The 20,113-nt window shown below is 41.5% G+C and overlaps 1 protein-coding gene across 1 annotated transcript in view; it reads left to right on the plus strand.

Annotated features, from left to right (window-relative positions):
- The first annotated feature begins 1,744 nt into the window (after window positions 1–1,744).
- The window catches only part of IARS2 (isoleucyl-tRNA synthetase 2, mitochondrial), a 74,325-nt gene continuing 55,956 nt past the window's right edge, over window positions 1,745–20,113 (plus strand). The window contains exons 1-2 of the mRNA XM_033199152.1: window positions 1,745–2,130; window positions 3,841–3,963. Coding sequence (XP_033055043.1) covers window positions 1,864–2,130; window positions 3,841–3,963 — 390 coding nt within the window. The 5' untranslated portion in view covers window positions 1,745–1,863. The remainder of the gene's footprint in view (window positions 2,131–3,840; window positions 3,964–20,113) is intronic.

A 20,113-nucleotide genomic window follows, 5' to 3' on the forward strand; every position in this document is an offset into this window, starting at 1 on the left:
TTTTTTTTTTTTTTTTTGAGACAGGCTCTCACTGTGTTGCCCAGGCAGGAATGCCGTGGTGCAATCATGGCCCACTTGCAACCTTGACCTCCTGGGCTAAAGCTATCCTTCCACCACAGCCTCTCAAGCAGCTAGGACCACAAGCACATGCCACCACATCCAGCTAATTTTAAAAATTATTTTAGAGACAGGGGTCTCCCTATGTTGCCCAGGGTTGTCTCAAACTCCTGGGCTCAAGTGATATTTCCACTTCAGCCTCCCAAAGTGCTGGGATTATGGGCATGAGCTACTGTGTCCAGCTTCTTTTATCCTTTTTTTTTCTTTTAAATTGGGTTGTTTACATTTATCTTTTTGATCTGTAGCAGCTCTTTATGCATTTTGTATATTATTATTTTTTAATGTGTAGCAAATACTTTCCTCCACAATATAGTGTAGGGAAGGCAACATAAGTTGGTGGCTATGCACACACACTGGAATCTAACTGTCTGGGTTTGAATTCCAGCTGTGCTACTTAATTGTATCATCTTGAGCAAGTTACATAACCCTATGTGCCTTAGTTTCCTTATCTGTGAAATGGAAATACTCATAGTTCCTATCGCACATGGTTTTTTGGTATGCTGTGTCTTCACCTCATCTGGTTTTGAAGATTAAATGAGTTAATTCAGGTACAGAGCAGGAGTCATTGGTGAAAGGCTGACATTGATTGAGTGCTTTCTATTTGTCACTTGGTTTCTCACTTTCTGGTATCTTTTTTTAGTATATACATATTTTCATATTTGTAGAAAATCTGTCCCTCTTATTTATGTGAACTAAATGTTCTGGATGTTGTGTTTTATGATTAGGAGGGCTATTCCCAAGATGTATACTCTACAATGAAATGGTAACAATTGTGAACTACTATGAATTGGACAACCAAATAGAGCAGAATCTGTCAGAAACAGGAGCAGAAGTTGCTATACACACCAAACTATTCTATGAGTGGGATATAACAGGGATTTAGGGAATCTTAAAAAAAAGATTAGATTGTTTTATAATATTGTTATAATTCATGGGAAGTCATTGATTTGGACTGAGCTCCTGCACTAGTCTATTTGCTTGTAAGGTCTGCGTTCCAGGAAATCAGGAGAGATGATAGCCAAATCCATTAAGCCAAATGGCGTCTGCTTTTCCTTCCCTGTTTCTGCTTTCTTCAACCTTTTCTGCGTATAAACCTCACCCTGCCCCCTCAGCTCATCAGAGATCCTTTCTATTTTGCAGAAAGGTTTAGGAATATCTAATGATAGCCAATTAGATCTTTAAAACTCGATTTGCTGAAATTTTATTATTTTACAATATTTTCACTGAACTTTGTGCTGCCCACAATGGTAGTCATTGCCCAAGTGTGCCTGTTAAGGCCTTGCCATGAGTTTAGTCCAGATTGAGATGTGCAGTATGTGCAAAGTACTTGTCAAATTTCAAAGGCTTCGTATAAGAGAATATGTAAAATATCTTACTTTTTATTGGCTACATGTTAAAGTGATACAATCATAGCTATGTTGTGTTAAATTAAAAAAATATATAGTTTTAAAAAGCAGGGCACAGTGATTGGACTATGAGCCCCACCTTTCCCCGCCTCCGTGAATCTGAGCCCGCCTCTCGGCGGCTGCAAGGAGGACCCGGAGGTGGCTCAGTCTCCGCGGACTCCGGGAAGGCGGTGTCCGCCGCCCCGCCCCGCCGCCCCGCCCCTCCCCGCCGCTCCCTTCCCGCCCCTTCCGTTCCCGGGGCGCGTGCGCCCTCTTATTCGGCTCGCCTAGGTTTCTTGGGGTCTTGCTCCTTTGAGCTGGGTCCGGAGCGGAGGACCCGGCGCTCAGGGGTTGCCAGACCATGCGTTGGGGGCTGCGCCCTCGCGGGCCGGAGGCGGCCGCCCTGGCCACTGCCCGAAGTTTGTGGGGGACGCCCCGCCTTCCCTGCAGCCCTGGATGGCAAGGGGCGACGAAGAGGCTTCTGGTGCGGTCGGTCTCCGGGGCCAGTAACCACCAGCCGAACTCGAATAGTAGTAGATACCGGGACACGGTGCTGCTGCCGCAGACCAGCTTCCCCATGAAGCTGCTGGGCCGTCAGCAGCCGGACAAGGAGCTGGAGATCCAGCAGGTACGGCCCCCGCCTCGGCGCAGGGCCTCCGGAGAGACCCGATCCGGCCGCGGGCACAGGGCGCTCGGCAGGAGCCACACCTCTGTGCTCCATGCCGGTGCGGGTGGGCAGGGGTGTGACCAGATCGGCGGCATTCATCTGCTTCGCACAGATTTTGTGGACTGAAAACCTAAGTGAAAACATCTCTAGATGAATCCCTCCTTTGTAGCAGGTTTCGGAGCGGGAAATTAAGGGGTCACTAGTGATGCTCAGATACCAGCATGTATCGCACGTATGTACCATTTCTGTCGTAGGCAAAAAAGATCGACTTTGGGCACTTTTCCAGTGCCTTGTAAAAAGTAAATTCACATGTCCACATGTAAATAAAAACCCAGGCTGGGCGCGGTAGCTCACGCCTGTAATTCCAGCACTTTGAAAGGCCAAGGCGGGAGAATCGCTTGAGCCAAGAGTTCGAGACCATATTGGCTAGACAGCCTCACCCCCCCATCCTTAAAAAAAACCTTAAAAATCTCAATTATGATGAATGAAGGGAAAGTTGAAGCCCACTTTTTGGATCTTTTAGATCCCTAGTTGGAATTATGACTCGTTTGAATTATATAGTAGCAGTACTTCCTCTGAGTCCCCTTTATAGACTATGTCTGTCTCCTGTTTTCGATTGAGCTTTTTTTTTTTTTTTTTTTTTTTTTTTTCTGAGACAGAGTCTTGCTCTCTCGCCCAGGCCAGACTGTAATGGCGCGATTTCGGCTCACTGCAACCCCCGCCTCCCGGGTTCAAGCGATTCTCCTGCCTTATCCTCCCGAGTCGCTGGGATTACAGGTGCGCACCACCACTCCCGGTTAATTTTTATATTTTTAGTAGAGATGGGGTTTCACCATGTTGGCCAGAGTGGTCTCGAATTCCTGACCTCAAGTGATCCTCCCGCCTCGGCCTCCCAAAGTGCTGGGATTACAGGCGTGAGCCACTGTGCCCAGCCTAGACTGAACTTTCTAAGGGCAGAGATTCCTCTTGTTAGTTTCTGTAATTCTAGTCTTTAAAAATCCCTGATATTCTTGGAATATTGGTTAGGTAAATATACTTAGCCTAAATATTCTGACAGAGTTCGTCTAATTTTTTAAAGGCTTCTTAGTACCTTCTGTATGCCAGAAAGAGTGACAGTTTCAAATGTTTTCTCGTTTAATCTTCACACCAGCCCCGTACGATGGATATTAACACTTTTTTTTTTTCAGATGAGAAAGCAGGCCCATAAGTGCACAGTAACTTGGCCAAGATCACAGCAAGTGAGGGAAGGAAAGTGAGACTGCCATGCACGTTGTTCCCAGATTTGAGGAATGGCAAGCATTGCAGCCAAAGAATAGCAAGAATATGTGTGTCAGGAATCTGCAGGTCCTTCAACATGGCGGGGATGAGGAGTGAAGCCTGGGGAGTGATGAGAGAATGCCCGAGAACTTAGTGGAACTAAACCTTTGTGGGGTCCTGCATATCATAGAGAGTTTAGACTTCAATCTGAGGTGTATGGGGAAACTACTGAAAGATTTTAAGAGATGTGTACTTAGACACGCATTTCAGAAACCTCACCTTGTGTTTCAGAGTTGAGTAGATTGGAATGGAATGGATTGGAATGGAAATAAGCAAGCGTTAGCTGTTATTTATGGTTAGACTCAGGAGTATATATTTATATTATGTTTAGATATCATTGTTCTTTTTAAACAGAAATGTGGATTTTCAGAACTTTATTCATGGCAAAGAGAAAGAAAAGTAAAGACAGAATTTTGCCTTCATGATGGACCTCCTTATGCAAATGGTGACCCTCATGTTGGACATGCTTTAAATAAGGTAACTATAATTTAGGTTATGACGCTTGAAAGAAAGTGTTTATGTAAATACTCTTTATAAAAGTGTATTCTAATTATATGATTATGTAATTTTACATTTGCACATAAAACTAAAACATTTTCATAGAAAGCAGTGTACAATTTTAATACTGCATGAAAAAAGCATTGGTGGTATTTGCTTTGAGCTTGATGATATATTAGTAAACATCATCTTATTTAGTACATAATTATTGTGCAAGGCATTGTTCTAGATTCCAGGCATTTGGTCACTGAATGGGTCAATAGTGCTATTAGAGACCAGGCGCAGTGGCTCACGCCTGTAATCCCAGCACTTTGGAAGGCTGAGGTGGGTGGATCACTTGAGGTCAGGAGTTCGAGACCAGCCTGACCAACAGGGCAAAACCCCGTCTCTACTAAAAGTACAAAAATTAGCTGGGTGTGATTGTGCATGCCTGTAATCCCAGCTACTTAGGAGGCTAAGGCAGGAGAATCATTTGAACCCCGGGGTGGGGGGATGGAAATTGTAGTGAGCTGAGTTCATGCCACTGCACTCCAGCCTGGGTGACAGAGCGAGGCTGTCTCAAAGTAAAAACAAAAAAAACCACAAACTGCTATTAGAGTAGTATTACTATATATTGTGATATACATTGCATGTTATGCCATAAATTATATTGAAAACTTCTGAAACATTTGAGACATGTTATACATCTTGCATATTTCTCAGTATTAGTGACTTCTACAGAAGCCAAACTATGCTCTACTGCCTTATAGTTTGCTTTCGAATTTTTGAACATATTATATCAGATGGTAAAAATAAGCATTTACGGCCGGGCGCGGTGGCTCAAGCCTGTAATCCCAGCACTTTGGGAGGCCGAGACGGGCGGATCACGAGGTCAGGAGATCGAGACCATCCCGGCTAACACGGTGAAACCCCATCTCTACTAAAAATACAAAAAAAAAAAAAAAACTAGCCGGGCGAGGTGGCGGGCACCTGTAGTACCTACCAGGTACTCTGGAGGCTGAGGCAGGAGAATGGCGTAAACCCGGGAGGCGGAGCTTGCAGTGAGCTGAGATCCGGCCACTGCACTCCAGTCCGGGCGACAGAGCGAGACTATTTGATATCAATTTCATTAAAATTTTATTTTTGTTAAACTTGATATTTGGGCTGTAGATTTAAATGAAATTTTAAGAATACAGATATCTTGTACATCTTACTCAGTTTTCCCCAATGATGACATCTTGCAAAATTATAGTATATTACAACTAGGGTATTAACATTGATACAGTTAAGATGCTCAACTTTACTATATGAATCCCTCATGTTGCCCTTTTGTAGCCAAGTCATCTTCCTTTTGTTGCACCCTCCCTTGAATTCCTTTCAACCACGAATATATTCTCCATTTCTATATTTTTGTTATTTCAAGAATACTATGCAAATGAAAACATAGTTTATAACCTTTTGGGACTGACTTTTTTTCATTCAGCAATGAATCCCTTGAGAGTCTTCCAAGCTTTTCAGTAGTTTTATTTTTTCATTGCTGAGTGGTATTCTATGGTGTGGATGTATCACAGTTTGTTTACCCATGAACCTGTTGAAGTACAACGGGGTTGTTTACAGTTTCTGGCTATTATGAATAAAAGTGCTAAAAACATTCATGTACAGGTTTTATGTGAATGTAATTTTTTTGTTTGTTTGTTTGGAAACAGGCTCTTTCTCTCACCCAGGCTGGAATGCAGTGGCACAATCACAGCTCACTGCAGCCTCAACCACCTGGGCTCAAGCGGTCCTCTCATCTCAGCCTCCCAAGTAGCTGAGATCATAGGCGTAGGCCACCATGCCTGGCTAATTTTTATATTTTCTGTAGAGATGGTGTTTTGCCATGTTGCTCAGGTGGGTCTTGAACTCCTGGACTCAAGCAGTTCACCTGCTTTGGCCTCCCAAAGTGCTGGGATTACAAGTGTGAGCCATTGTGCCTGGCTGTGAATTTTCATTTCTCTGGGATAAATGCCCAAGATTGCAATTCCTAGGTTGTATGGTAGTTGCATGTTTAGTTTTTTTAAGAAAATGCCAGATTGTTTCCAGAATGGCTGTACCATTTTACATTTTTCTTTCTTTTTTTTTTTTTTTTGAGATGGAGTCTCGCTCTTTTGCCCAGGCTGGAGTGCAGGGGTACAATCTTGGCTCACTGCAACCTTTGGCTCCCAGGTTCAAGAGATTCTTCTGCTTCAGCCTCCTGAGTAGCTGGAATTACAGGTGTCCGCCACTATGCCTGGCTAATTTTTGTATTTTTAGTAGAGATGGGTTTTGCCATATTGGCCAGGCTGCTGTTGAACTCCTGACCTCAAGTGATTCACCCACCTCTGCCTCCCAAAGTGCTGGGGTTACAGGTGTGAACCACCATGCTCAGCCCCATTTTACATGCTTATTAACAATGTATGAATGATCTGGTTTCTCTGCATTTCTGCTAGCATTTGGGTGTTGTGATTATTTTAAATTTTAGCCATTCTAACAGGTGTGTAGTGATGTCTCATTTTGCTTTTAATTTGCATTTTCATAATGGCTAATGGTGTTGTAAGTCTTTCCATATGCTCATTTGCCATGGATTGAATCTCTTTGGTGAAATGTCCCTTTATGTCTTTTGTCTATTTTTTAATTGGATTTTTTTTCTTTTTACTGTTAAGTTTTGAGAGTTCTTTATGTATTCTGGGTAATAAACCTTTTTTCAGATACGTGATTTGCAACTATTTTCTGTCAGTCTGTAGTTTTTCTTTTCATTCTTTTATCAGGGTCTGTTGCAGAGTAAAATTTTTTAATTTTGATGAAGTTCAATTTGTCATTTTATTCTTTTATGAATCATACTTTTAGTGTCATATTGAAGGTAATTCTTTGCCTAGTCCTAGAGCCTGAAGATTTTCTCATACATTTTTTCTTTTATATATATATATTATATATATTATTATTTTTTTTAGATGGAATCTTGCTCTGTCACCCAGGCTGGAGAGTGCAGTGGCGCTATCTTGACTCACTGCAAGCTCTGCCTCCCAGGTTCATACCATTCTCCTGCCTCAGCCTCCCCAGCAGCTGGGACTACAGGCACATGCTGCCACGCCCAGCTAATTTTTTGTATTTTTAGTAGAGATGGGATTTCACTGTGTTAGCCAGGATGGTCTTGATCTCCTGACCTCATGATCCACCCGCCTCGGCCTCTCAACGTGTTAGAATTACAGGTGTGAACCACTGCGCCCGGCCTTTCTCATATATTTTTTCTAAATGTTTTACATTTTATATTTAAGTCTGTGATCCATTTTGAGTTTTTTTTTTTATAACATGTAAGACTTAGGTCATGGTTTATTTTTTTCCCATATGAATGTCTAGTTGGTTTGGTATCATTTGTTGAAAAGGCTGTCTTTCCATAATGAATTGCTTTTGTACCACTGTCAGAAATTAGTTGGGCATATTTGTGTGGATTTATTTCTGGATTGTCTGTTCTGTTCCATTGATCTCTGTGTCCATTTCTTTGTGAATACCACAGTTTTGATTATTGTAGCTACAGAGTAAGTATTGAATTGGATAGACTGATTCCTCTTATATTATTCCTTTTCAAAATTGCTTTAGCTGTTTTGGTTCCTTTGCTTTTCTATATAAATTTTGAAATAATATTTTCTCTTGTCTAACACACAAAAACTTTTGCTGGGATTTTTATAGGGATACATTAAAACCCATATGTTAGTTTGCGGGGAGTTGACATCTTTATTATGTTGACTCTTCCAATCTATGAACATGGTATATCTTTCCATTTATTTAGGTCTTTGATTCTTTCATCAGTGTTTTGTAATTTTCAGCATGTAATTCTGGTAACATGTTTTGTGTTTCTTTTTTTTAAGTGATTGTAAATGATATTATGCAGGTTGAACACTCCTAATCTGAAAATTTGAAATCTGAAGTACTGCAAAATTAGAAACTTTTTGAGCACTGACATGATGCCACAAGTGGAAAATTTTATACCCGACCTCACATGACACATGCAGTGAAAACTGTTTTATGCACAGAATTATTTAAAATATTATATAAAATTACCTTTAGGCTATGTGCATAAGGTATTTATGACACATAAGTGCATTTCGTGTTTAGAGTTGGGTCCCGTGCCCAAGATATCGTACTATGTATGTGCGAATATTCTAAAGTCTGAAAAACTCCAAAATCTGGAACATTCTAGTCCTAAGAATTTTGGAGAAGGGTACTCAACCTGTATTTTAAATGTTTATGTCTATATGTTCATGGCTAGTATATAAAATATAATTTTAAATGTTTATTTTGTATCCGGTGACCTTCTTGAATATCTTTTTTGTTTCTCTATTTCTTCTTTACTGCTTTCTTTGCCATTGAGTGAATATTTTGTAATGAAGCATGTAAGTTTATTTTTTATTTTTTTTAGAGACACTGTCTTATTTTGTCTCCTAGGCTGGAGTCTGGTCATGTGATCATAGCTCACTGCAGCCTTGAACTCTTGGGCTCAGGCATTCCTCCTGCCTCAATCTCCTAAGTAGCTGGGACAACAGGCACACACCTCCACACTTGGCTAGTTTCTTTTATTTGTTGTAGAGATAGGGTTTTGTTACATTGCCCAGGCTGGTATCAAACTCCTAGCCTCAAGTGATCCTCCTGCTTCAGCCTCTCAAAGTATCATGATTATAAGTGTGAGCCACTATGCCCAGCTGCATTTAGATTTCTTTAATGAATTTTTTAGATGTCTTTAATGACATTTTTAGTGTGTTTTTTGAGATAGTTTGTTAGTGGTTGCCCTAGAGCTTACCATGTACATTTTAACAGAATCAGCTTCAGGTTTATGCTGGCTTAGTTTAAGTAAAATATAGAAATGTTACCCATATTCTCTTTTCTCCCTTATTGTGGTTTTGTTGTTATGTATATTACATGTATTTATGTTACAAACCTTGCATTATGTTGTTATAATTATTACTTTGCCTTTTTTTTTGAGATGGAGTCTCGCTGTGTTGCAAAAGCTGGAGTGTAGTGGCGTGATCTTGGGTCACTGCAACCTCTGCCTTCCAGGCTCAAGTGATTCTCCTGCCTCTGCCTCCCGAGTAGTTGGGATTACAGGCACCCACCACCACACCTGGCTAATTTTTTTGTATATATATATATTTTAATGGATATGGGGTTTTTCCATGTTGGTCAGGCTGGTCTCAAACTCCTGACCTCAGGTGATTGCCCGCCTTGGCCTCCCAAAGTGCTGGGATTACAGGTGTGAGCCACCACGCCCAGCCTCCTTTGACTTTTACATCAGTTAAGAAAGTAGAAAAAATGCACTTATTACTGTTATTTATAATTACTTAATTACCTTTACTGATCCTTTTTGTTTGTTTCTGTGGATTTGAATTACCACCTGTGGTCCTTTCCTTTTAGCCTAGAGAACTTCCTTTTATATTTCTTGTGAAGTGGGCCTGCTAGCAACAAATTCTCTCTCTTTTATTTTTTAAATATAGGAGTGGCTTTATTTTTCTTTCATTTTCAAAAGATAACTTTGGTAGATATCAAATTCTTGGTTGATAGGTTTTTTTTTCCTTTGAGCACATTGAATGTGTTATCCCATTACTTTCTGCCCTCCCTTGTTTTTCCTGAGAAGTCAGCTGCTAGTTTTATTAGGCTTCCCTTGTAGGTTATGATAACTTTTTCTCTTGTGGCTTTCAAGATTTTCTCTTTGTCTCTAACTTCTACCTTTTTACTGTGATGTCTTTTTTTGATCTCTTTGTGTTTTTTCCTTCTTGGAATTCGTTGAACTTCCTGGATGTATGGGTTGGTATTGGTGTTCTTCGATACATTTGAGACATTTTCTTTTTTTTTTTTTTACACGGAGTCTCACTCTGTCACCCAGGCTGGGGTGCAGTGGCCGGATCTCAGCTCACTGCAAGCTCCGCCTCCTGGGTTTACACCGTTCTCCTGCCTCAGCCTCCCGAGTAGCTGGGACCACAGGCGCCTGCCACCTTGCCCAGCTAGTTTTTTGTATTTTTTAGTAGAGACGGGGTTTCACCATGTTAGCCAGGATGGTCTCGATCTCCTGACCTAACGATCCGCCCGTCTCGGCCTCCCAAAATGCTGGGATTACAGGCTTGAGCCACCGCGCCTGGCCGAGAAATTTTCAGTTATTGTTTCTTTGGATATTTTTCTGCCCATGCTTCTCTCCTTTCCTCTGAAACTCTCATTATGCATTTGTTGGTATGCTGAATGACGTGTATAATGATGGCTCTGAGGCTCTGTTTAGTTTTGTTATTTTTCTTTGGATTATACAATTTTTATTGATCTATCTTTAAGTTTATTTTTTCTTCTGCTAGTTTATATCTACTGTTGAACCGCTCCACTGAATTTTAAATTTTGGGTCTTTTTAAAAAAAAAATCTTTCTTTCTTTCTTTCTTTTCCTTCCTTCCTTCCTTCCTTCTTTCTTTTTCTTCCCTTCCCTTCCTTCCCCTCCCCTCTCTCCCCTCCCCTCCCCTCCTCTTCCCTTCCCTTCCCTTCTGAGTTTTGCCCTTGTTGCCCAGGCTGGAGTGCAGTGGCACAATCTCGTCTCACTCCAACCTCCACCTCCCACGTTCAAGCAATTCTCCTGCCTCAGCCTCCCAAGTAGCTGGGATTACAAGCGCCCGCCACCATGCCTGGCTAATTTATGTATTTAGTAGAGACAGGGTTTCACCACGTTAGTCAGGTTGGTCTCGAACTCCTGACCTCAGGTGGTCCACCCACCTCAGCCTCCCAAAGTGCTGAGATTACAGGTATGCGCCACTGCCTGGCAAAACATCTATTTCTTTAGTGATATTCTCTGTTAGATGTGACATTATCATCATACCTTCCTTTACCTCTTTAATCATGGATTCTGTTAGTTCTTTGAACATTTATGTCACTTTTGCAGTCTTTTTCTGTCACATTTGACATCTGATTACTTTTATAGGTAGTTTCTATTTTCTGCTTTCTTTCCCAGTGTGTGCATCATACTTTGTATTTCTTTGTATGTCTTGTAATTTTTTTTGTTGGAAACTGGGCATTTTTGATGTAGTAAATGAATAATGGCCTCTACCACCTCTGAGAGCTTGTAATTGTTACTTACTTGTGACCGACTGGATTATTTTCATGAAGTCTGTTTTTGCCTCCTCCCATTCTTCCCTTGTGTTAAGCCTCTGATTCTTAGGGAGGCATAGCTTTGGGTATGTCCACAGTCACCCTAGGATGACAGTGATTTTGGCAGAGCTCCTATCCTGTCTTTCCCTGACAACACCGATTTATTGAGCTGTGAGATTTTCTGGCTCTTGACTCTATTGTTTTTCAATAATTCCCTGGGGCATAAATTGCTCTGTAGACTAATCTAATCAAAGTGGAGGTCTTTTGAAGGATTTGTTCTTAATGTCAGTGTCTGATATTTGTTCTGATCGCAGGAGGGCTTCTCTCAGCTATTTCTCCCCCTGGTTCTCTCCTCTAAGCTATGTGGCCTATAGTTTAGCCTGTATCATCTTGAAGCTGTGGATCTTCTAAACTGCCTTTTCCTATAGCCTTCACTGTTTCTGAGAGCCCCATTAGGACTGAACTTCTCAATGCTCTATTAATGGGAAGAGTTTGGTAACTATTCATTTTACTGCCTGCTTCTCTTCCAGCACGGCAACATCTTCCAGTCAGGTCTCTGGAGTAGGAACCACTGTACACGTCTGTGAGGGACACCCCCACTTTAGGAGTCAGATGTTTATGGGGTGGGCAGTAGCATAAGGTCCTCTTAAGCAGCCTTTCCTGGTATGCAACCACCATCTTATGAGTGAGGACAAGGGTAATCGGACTCCTAGTATTCCCAGCAGACCTATACTCTTCCATGAGTGGGGGCTGAGTGAAGAAAGGGAGCTTCTGCCTGTTGACTACACTTGCCCAGAATTTAGCCTCAGGAATAGGTAGCTGGGGAAGGATGAGACATTTTGATGTCCTGCCCTTCCTGGGAAAGGTAGCCCTTGACTGGGAGCTGGGAAAATAGGGAACCTCGTGTTCTAGGCTGCAGCAGTATTGCGGGGAGTAGTCTTGGCCTCGTTGAACTAACTGGTAGTGAGGAGAGAGGGAGTGGTCTTAGGTCAAATACCATAGACGCTCACTTTTCTTACCTAATTTTGAAGATTTGTCTTATATAGATGTTTCTGCGTTTGCTGTGTACCTTTAGGATCAATTCCAGGGGCTTCAAATGGTTGTTTTTAAAAATAATTTTTACCAATTTTACTAGGAAACAGATGCACATAACTCCTCATGCTATCATTCCTGAAGTCAGACTTTGTTTCATTGGTTTTTTTTTTTTTTTTTCTGTTTTTAATTTCACTGATTTCTGCTTCTTTATTTTTATTGATTTATTGATTTATTTATTTATTTATTTTTGAGACAGAGTCCTGCTCTGTTGCCTGGGCTGGAGTGCAGTGGCGCAATCTTGGCTCACTGCAACTTCTGCCTCCTGGGTTCAAGTGATTCTCATGCCTCAGCCTCACGAATAGCTGGGACTACAGCCGTTTTTAAAATTTTCCTTGAGGACAGGTGCAGTGGCTCATGCCTGTATTCTCAGCACTTTGTGAGGCCAAAGCAGGCAGATCATTTGAGGCCAGGAGTTCGAGACCAGCCTGGGCAACACGATGAAAACCTGTATCTACTGAAAATACAAAAATTAGCTGGGCATGGTGGCACGCGCCTGTAGTGTCAGCTATTTGGGAAGCTGAGGTGGGAGAATCACCTGAGCCTAGGCAGTCAAAAGCTGCAATGAGCCACGATTACACTACTGCACTCCAGACTGGGCGACAGAGAGAGACCCTGTTTCAATAACTAAAACAAAAATTTTCCTTGAGAATTCTTTTCTGATTCATGATTTTTTTCACATGTGTACTGTTTATAGGTTTTTATTTATGTATTTTTAATTTTTTGCAGAGACAAGTTCTTGCTATATTAACCAGGCTGGTCTCGAATGCCCAGCCTCAAGTGATCCTCTTGCCCTTGACCTCACAAATTTTGGGATTACAGGTGTGAGCTGCTGTGTCTGGCCTCACATGTGAGTTGTTTAGTTTTTAGGTGTTTGAAGATCTTTCTGTTATATTTCGTTTATTCATTTATATTTGAATCCATTATGGATGAAGAGCATATTCTATGATTTCAGTTCATTTTTTTTTTTTTTTGAGACAGAGTCTTGCACTGTCGCCCGGGCTGGAGTGCAGTGGCGTGATCTTGGCTCACTGCAACCTCTGCCTCCCAGATCCTGCCTCAGCCTCTGGAACAGCTGGGATTACAGGTGTGTGCCACCACGCCTGGCTAATTTTGTATTTTTAGTAGAGACGGGGTTTCTCCATGTTGGTCAGGCTGGTCTCGAACTCCCGACCTCAGATGATTCACCCGCCTCCTCCTCTCAAAGTGCTGAGATTACAGGCATGAGCCACTGCGCCTGGCCTGATTTAAAAATTTTTTAAATTTGTTGAGTTTTATTTTTATGGCCCAAGATATGGTTTATTGTATTTTTTGCTCTGTTGACACATAATAGAAATGTACATTTTCTTTTGTTGGGTGTAGTTGTTTGTAATGTTCTTTACATCCTGTTGGTTAATGTATTGTTGAGTTCATATATAACCTTGCTGATTTTTAGTTTAGGTCTATCAGTTGTTGAGAGAATTAAAGTCTCTACTTATAATTGTGCATTGTCTGTTTCTTCTTTAAGTTCTGTAACTTTTTGCTTTACGTATTTTACACCTCTGATTTTTGGTGCATACATATTTAGGATTGCTATGTTTGTGGATTGAACCTTTTATCATTATATAGTTCTCTGTCTCTGGTAATTTTCTTTGTTCTCAAGTCTTTAACGGCTCATGACAGTCTTGACTTCCTGAGCCCAAACAATCTTCCTGCCTCAAACCCCCAAGTAGTTGCGACTACAAGTGCATGCCACCACACCTGGCTAATATTTGTATTTGTATTTTTTTTGTAGAGACAGGGTTTTGCCATGTTGCCCAGGCTAGTCTTGAACTCCTAAGCTCAAGTGATCTGCTCACCTTGGCCTCCCAAAATGCTGGTCTTACAGGAGTGAGCCACGGCGCCTGGCCTGAAGTCTGTTGTATCTGATATTAGTAGAGCACATGCTTTTTTTAAAAAAAATTGTTTGCATGATTTGTCTTTCTGTATCCTTTTTCTTTCAACTTGCCTGTATTGTTATATTAAAAGTGATTTTTTTTTTTTTTTTGGTGGATAGCATATAATAGGGTCATGTTTTTAAAGTTCATGCTACCAGTTTCCATATACATATTTTTTTTTCTTTTTTCTTTTTTTTTTTGAGACGGAGTCTCACTCTGTCGCCCAGGCTGGAGTGCAGTGGCGCTGTCTCACTCACTGCAACCTTTGCCTTCCAGGTTCAAGTGATTCTTCTGCCTCAGCCTCCTGAGTGGCTGGGATGACAGGCACCTGCCACTATACCCGGCTAATTTTTTTTGTATTTTTAGTAGAGACGGAGTTTCATCATGTTAGCCAGGATAGTCTCGATCTCCTGACCTCGTGATCTGCCCGCCTCAGCCTCCCAAAGTGCTGGGATTACAGGCATGAGCCACCGTGCCTGGCCACCAGTTTCTATATTTTAATTGGCTTGTTTAGGCTGCTTACACTTAACGTAATTATGGATAATATTAAGGCTTAAGGCTACCATTTAATTTTTTTGTTTTTTCTTTTTTCTGTTTTTTTTTGTTTTTCCATCTGCTTTTTCTTATCTTTCTATGGGTTACTTGAACTTTTTTTAATATTACATTTTGATTTACCTATATTGTTTATGAGTGTATTTTTTTAGCTCTTTTAGTGGTTGATATATTTCATATATGTATATATATGTGTATTATAGATACCTGTGTATGTTATCACACATGCATATGTATACACATATACATGTATACATATACATATATGTCATGTGTATCATGTTTATGTGTATATATCATATATGTGAATACATTTATCACAGTCTACTGGTATTACTATTTCACCATTTCAAGTGAAGTATAGAAGCATGTGTCCTTTTATATCCCTTTACCCATCCCTTTTTGTGATTTGGTTTACATATTTCCTCTACATGCATTTCTGTCCACATAAGACAGTGTTTGATAGTTATTTTTTCAACTGTGAAACATAATTTGTGATACGACTAAACAAAGTTTTTTATATTTACCCATATTTTTGCTTACTGTTTTTTAGTCCTTCCTGATGTTCCAGGTCCTGCTTTATTTTTTTTTCTTGTTTTTCCCCTTTAGGAAATTTGCTTTAGCCATTCTTTTAGTGTAAATCTGCTGATCACAAATCTATTTCCTTTATCTGAGAATGTCTTGATTTCTCTTTCATTCTTAAGGTATGTTTTTGTTGTCTGTAGCATTTGGGATTGATGATTCTTCTTTTTCAGCACTTGAAAAGTATTGTGCCACTTCCTTCTGGCCTCCGTGTTTTCTGATAAGAAATCTACTGTCATTTGAATTACTTTCCCCTTATAGGTAAGAGGCCAATTTTCTGTGACTGCTTTCAAGATACTTTGTCTTTCATTTCCAGAAGTTTAATTATGATATACTTTGGCATGGATTTCTTTGAATTTAGCCTGTTTGGAGTTTGTTCAGCTTTTTGAATGTATAGGTTTATGTCTCCTGTTAAATCTGGGATATTTTGGGCTATTATTTATTCTGTATTTTCTCAACACTGAAAAAGTCTTCTTTCAGAACACCCATAATATGAACGTTAGATCTTTTGCTATAGGACCACAGGTTCCTGATTTGTTTTGTTTTGTTTTTGTTTTTGTTTTTTCCAGTCTGTTTTATCTCCGGAGGCCTTTTTTTTTTGAGACAGAGTCTCACCCTGTCACCCAGGCTGGAGTGCGGTGGTGCGATCTAGGCTCACTTCAACATCCTCCTTCTGGGTTCAAGCGATTTTCCTGCCTCAGCCGCCTCCTGAGTCGCTGGTATTACCAGCGCACGCCACCACGCCTGGCTAATTTTTTGTATCTTTAGTAGAGGTGGGGTTTCACCATGTTGGCCAAGCTGTCCTCAAACTCCTGACCTCGTGATCCACCCGCCTCGGCCTCCCAAAGTGCTGAGATTATAGGCATGAGCCACCATGGCTGGCCTTTTCCCTGCTTTTTAGACTGGGTAATTTCTATTCATCTATCTTAAATTTCAGTGGTTCTTTCCATTGTCCCCTCCATTTCATATTTGAGCCTACTCACTGAGCTTTTTATTTTCACTATTTTTCATTTATAAAAATTTTCGTTTAATTTTTCTTGGTATCTTCTATTTCTTTGCTGAAACTTTGTTTCTTTGCTTAGGCTTTCTACTCTTTCATGTTTTTCAAGTGTGTTTTTATCATGGCTGCTTTACAGTGTTTGTCAGCTAAGGCTAACTTGCCTGTCATCTCAATGTTGGTTATCCATTGGTTGTCTTTTTTCATATAGTTTCAAATCCTCCTGGTTCTTAGTATGATGAGTGCTTCTTTTAGTTGAAACATTTTGTGTATTGTGAGATTCTGAAGCTTATTTAAATGTTCTGTGTTAGCTGGCTTCTCTGACCCCGCTCTAACAGTGAACAGGGATCACTGCCTGGCTACAGCTGGTGGATACAGAAGTCTAGACTCTCCACTCAGCCTTTCTTGACACTGAAGAAGGGGGCTTCTCATTGCTGCAGGGAAGGGTAGGAGTTCTGCCTCCCCCTGGGCTTTCCCTGATACCATCCTGGCTAGAAGGTTTTAGTTAGTGTGCCTTGTTACTGCATTCTGCCTGACCTCTGCTGACACCTTGGCAGGAATAGACTGGTATTTTCTCTACTGGGCAGTGGTGAAAGTCTTGACTCTGCATTCATCCTCCTCTGACACCACCCATTGGAAACAGGGAGGGATGCCTCCTCATTGCTCTGTGGGAGTGGAAGTCCAGGCTCCCCGCCGGGTCTTCACTGACAGTGCAGAGGTGTTCTCATGACTACCCGGTGGGAATGAAATCTTCACTCCCTACTTGGCTTTCTTGTACCACCCTGGTGGAGGAGAAAGGGTTAGGGTGCCTTGTGATACATTGCTGAGGATAGATGTCTAGGCTTCCCTCTCCGCTTTTGTTCAAAGGGGTGTGGGTGAGGCTGCATTTTTTCTGTGGTAGTTGGTTAGAGCAGAGTTAGAGCTGTCGTTTTAGTTTCCTGTCTTGCTAGGTTCCCCTCTCCTGTTTTTTGTTTTGTTTTGTTTTTGGGTTGTTGTTGTTCTTTTGGCCCAGAGAGAAAAGGCTTTTGTTTTGGCTTCTTTTGATCTGTACCTGTTGTTGTTTCCAGGTTGCTGGCTTCTTTAGCCTGTCTAGGACATATGAGGCAAAAAGGAAACCCAGGAAACTCGCCACTATGTTGTTCTTGGGTCCTAAGGTCCTGAGATAGTCTTCTGCTTTTAGAGTCTTTTTTTTTTTTTTCCCTCAACCTCCGCCTCCCAGGTTCAAGCGCTTCTCCTGTCTTGGCCTCCCAAGTAGCTGGGACTATAGTCGCGTGCCCCCATGCCCAGCTAATTTTTGTATTTTTAGTAGAGATGGGGTTTCATCATGTTGACCAGGAGGGTCTCAATCTCTTGACCTCATGATCTGCCCGCCTTGGCTTCCCAAAGTGCTGGGATTACAGGCGTGAGCCACCGTGCCCAGCCTCTTTTAGAGTCTTTTCGTGCTATTTAAATATATAATATCCAGGATTTTGAAAAATTGTATTTGATTTTTTAGTCAATATATGATTCAGAATTTTTTATAAAGAAAAAAATGATAAAATTATATTTAATTGAAGGAGTAGGGGAATGTATTTCTGTTCCATCTTCCCAGAAGCAGAAAGTCTGTTTTGAAACTTTCTTTTTTTTTTTTTTTTTTTGAGACAGAATCTCACTCTGTCACCCAGGCTGGAGTGCAGTGGGACCATATTGGCTCACTGCAACCTCTGTCTCCTGGGTTCAGGCAATTCTCCTGCCTCAACCTCCTGAGTAGCTGGGATTACAGGCGACCACTATCACACCCTGCTAATTTTTTTATATTTTTAGTAGAGATGGGGTTTCACCATGTTGGCCAGGCTGGTCTCGAACTCTGTACCTCAGGTGATCTACCTGCCTTGGCCTCCCAAAGTGCTGGGATTATGGGCGTGAGCCGCCAAACCTAGCCTATTTTGAAACTTCTAAAAAAGTTACCTTTTTTTTTTTTTTTCTGATTATAAAGGTAGATTTGGAAAACACAAGAAAATTGAAAGAAGAAAATTAAAATTTGTCGGCACAGTGGCTTACACGTGTAATCCCAGCACTTTGGGAGACTGGGGTGGGTGGATTGCTTGAGCCCAGGAGTTTGAGACCAGCCTGGGCAACATGGTGAAACCCTGTTTCTACTAAACACATAAAAAATAGTGTACTGGCGTGCACCTGTAATCCCAGCTGCTCGGCAGGCATGAGAATCGCCAAGATTGCGCCACTGCACTCCAGCCTGGGTGACAGAGCGAGACCCTGAGACCCTGTCTCAAAGAAAAAAACAGAAAGAAAATTAAAATTACTCTAATCCTACCAGCCAGACGTAAGCACTATTAATAATTTAGGCTAGTTTCTTAGTATTTTTTAGAGACTGGGTCTCACTATATTGCCGAGGCTGGCACATTGAACTTGTGGGCTCAAGTGATTCTCTGGCCTCATCCTCCCGAGTAATTGGGACTCCTTAGTATTTTTATTTTTTAATTTATATATATATATATTTTTTGAGACGGAGTCTCACTCTGTCGCCCAGGCTGGAGTGCAGTGGTGCGATCCCAGCTCACTACAAGCACCACCTCCTGGGTTCACGCCATTCTCCTGCCTCAGCCTTCTGAGTAGCTGGGACTACAGGCGCCCGCCACCATGCCTGGCTAATTTTTTGTATTTTTAGTAGAGATGGGGTTTCACTGTGTTAGCCAGGGTGGTCTTGATCTCCTGACCTCGTGATCCGCCCGCCTCGGCCTCCCAAAGTGCTGGGATTGCAGGTGTGAGCCACCGCACCCAGTCTGGACTCCTTATTATTTTTAATGTTAGAAAAAGTTGTGGGCCAGCCACAGAGGCTCATACCTGTAATACCAGCACTTTGGGAGGCCAAGGCGGGAGGATTGCCTGAGCCTAAAAGTTCGAGACCAACCTGGGCAACATCGGGAGACCCTGTCTCTACAAAAAAATAAAAAAATATTAAGCCAGATGTGGTGGCATGAGCCTGTGGTTCCAGCTACTTGGGAGGCTAAGGTGGAAGGATCACTTGGGTCTGGGAAGTGGAGGCTGTAATGAGTTGTGATTGTACCACTGCACTGTAGCTTGGTTGACAGAGCAAGACCCTATCTCAAGGAAAAAAAAAAAAAGTTTATGTTGTTTTTGTGTCTTCCCTTTTCTCCTAAAGCTTTTATTTATTTTATTTTATTTTTATTTTTTGAGATGGAATCTCGCTCTGTCACCTAGGCTGGAGTGCAGTGGTGTGATCTCGGCTCACTGCAACCCCTGCCTCCTGGGTTTAAGTGAGTCTCGTGCCTGAGCTTCCCGAGTAGCTGGGATTACAGGCCTATGCCACCACACTCAGCTAACTTTTGTATTTTTAGTAGAGACAGGGTTTCGCCATGTTGGCCAGGCTGGTTTTGAACTCCTGACCTCAGGTGATCCTCCTGTCTTGGCCTCCCAAAGTGCTGGGATTGCAGGTGTGAGCTACTGTGCTCGGCCCTCCTAATGTTTTTAATATAAACAATTTCCCACATTGTTATACCTTACTTAGGTGTTTTAATGACTGTATAACAGTACGATATAATGAATATTTTACTGCCTATAACTTTTTGAAAAATTCAGATTATTTCTTTGAGGTATATTACTACATAGAAATTACCAGATACTTAGTGCTAAACTGCTTTTCAATAGGTTATATCACTTTTTCTTTTTCTTTTTTTTTTTTGAGATGGAGTCTCATTCTGTCGCCAGGCCGGAGTGCAGTGGCATGATCTCTGCTCACGGCAACCTCCTCCTCTCAGGCTCAAGCGATTCTCCTGCCTCAGCCTCCCAAGGAGCTGGGACTACAGGCGCAAACCATCACACCTGGCTAATTTTTGTATTGTTAGTAGAGATGGGGTTTCACCA

Source organism: Trachypithecus francoisi, unplaced genomic scaffold, assembly GCF_009764315.1.
Source record: "Trachypithecus francoisi isolate TF-2019V2 unplaced genomic scaffold, Tfra_2.0 Lachesis_group5, whole genome shotgun sequence".
Lineage (NCBI taxonomy): Eukaryota > Metazoa > Chordata > Mammalia > Primates > Cercopithecidae > Trachypithecus > Trachypithecus francoisi.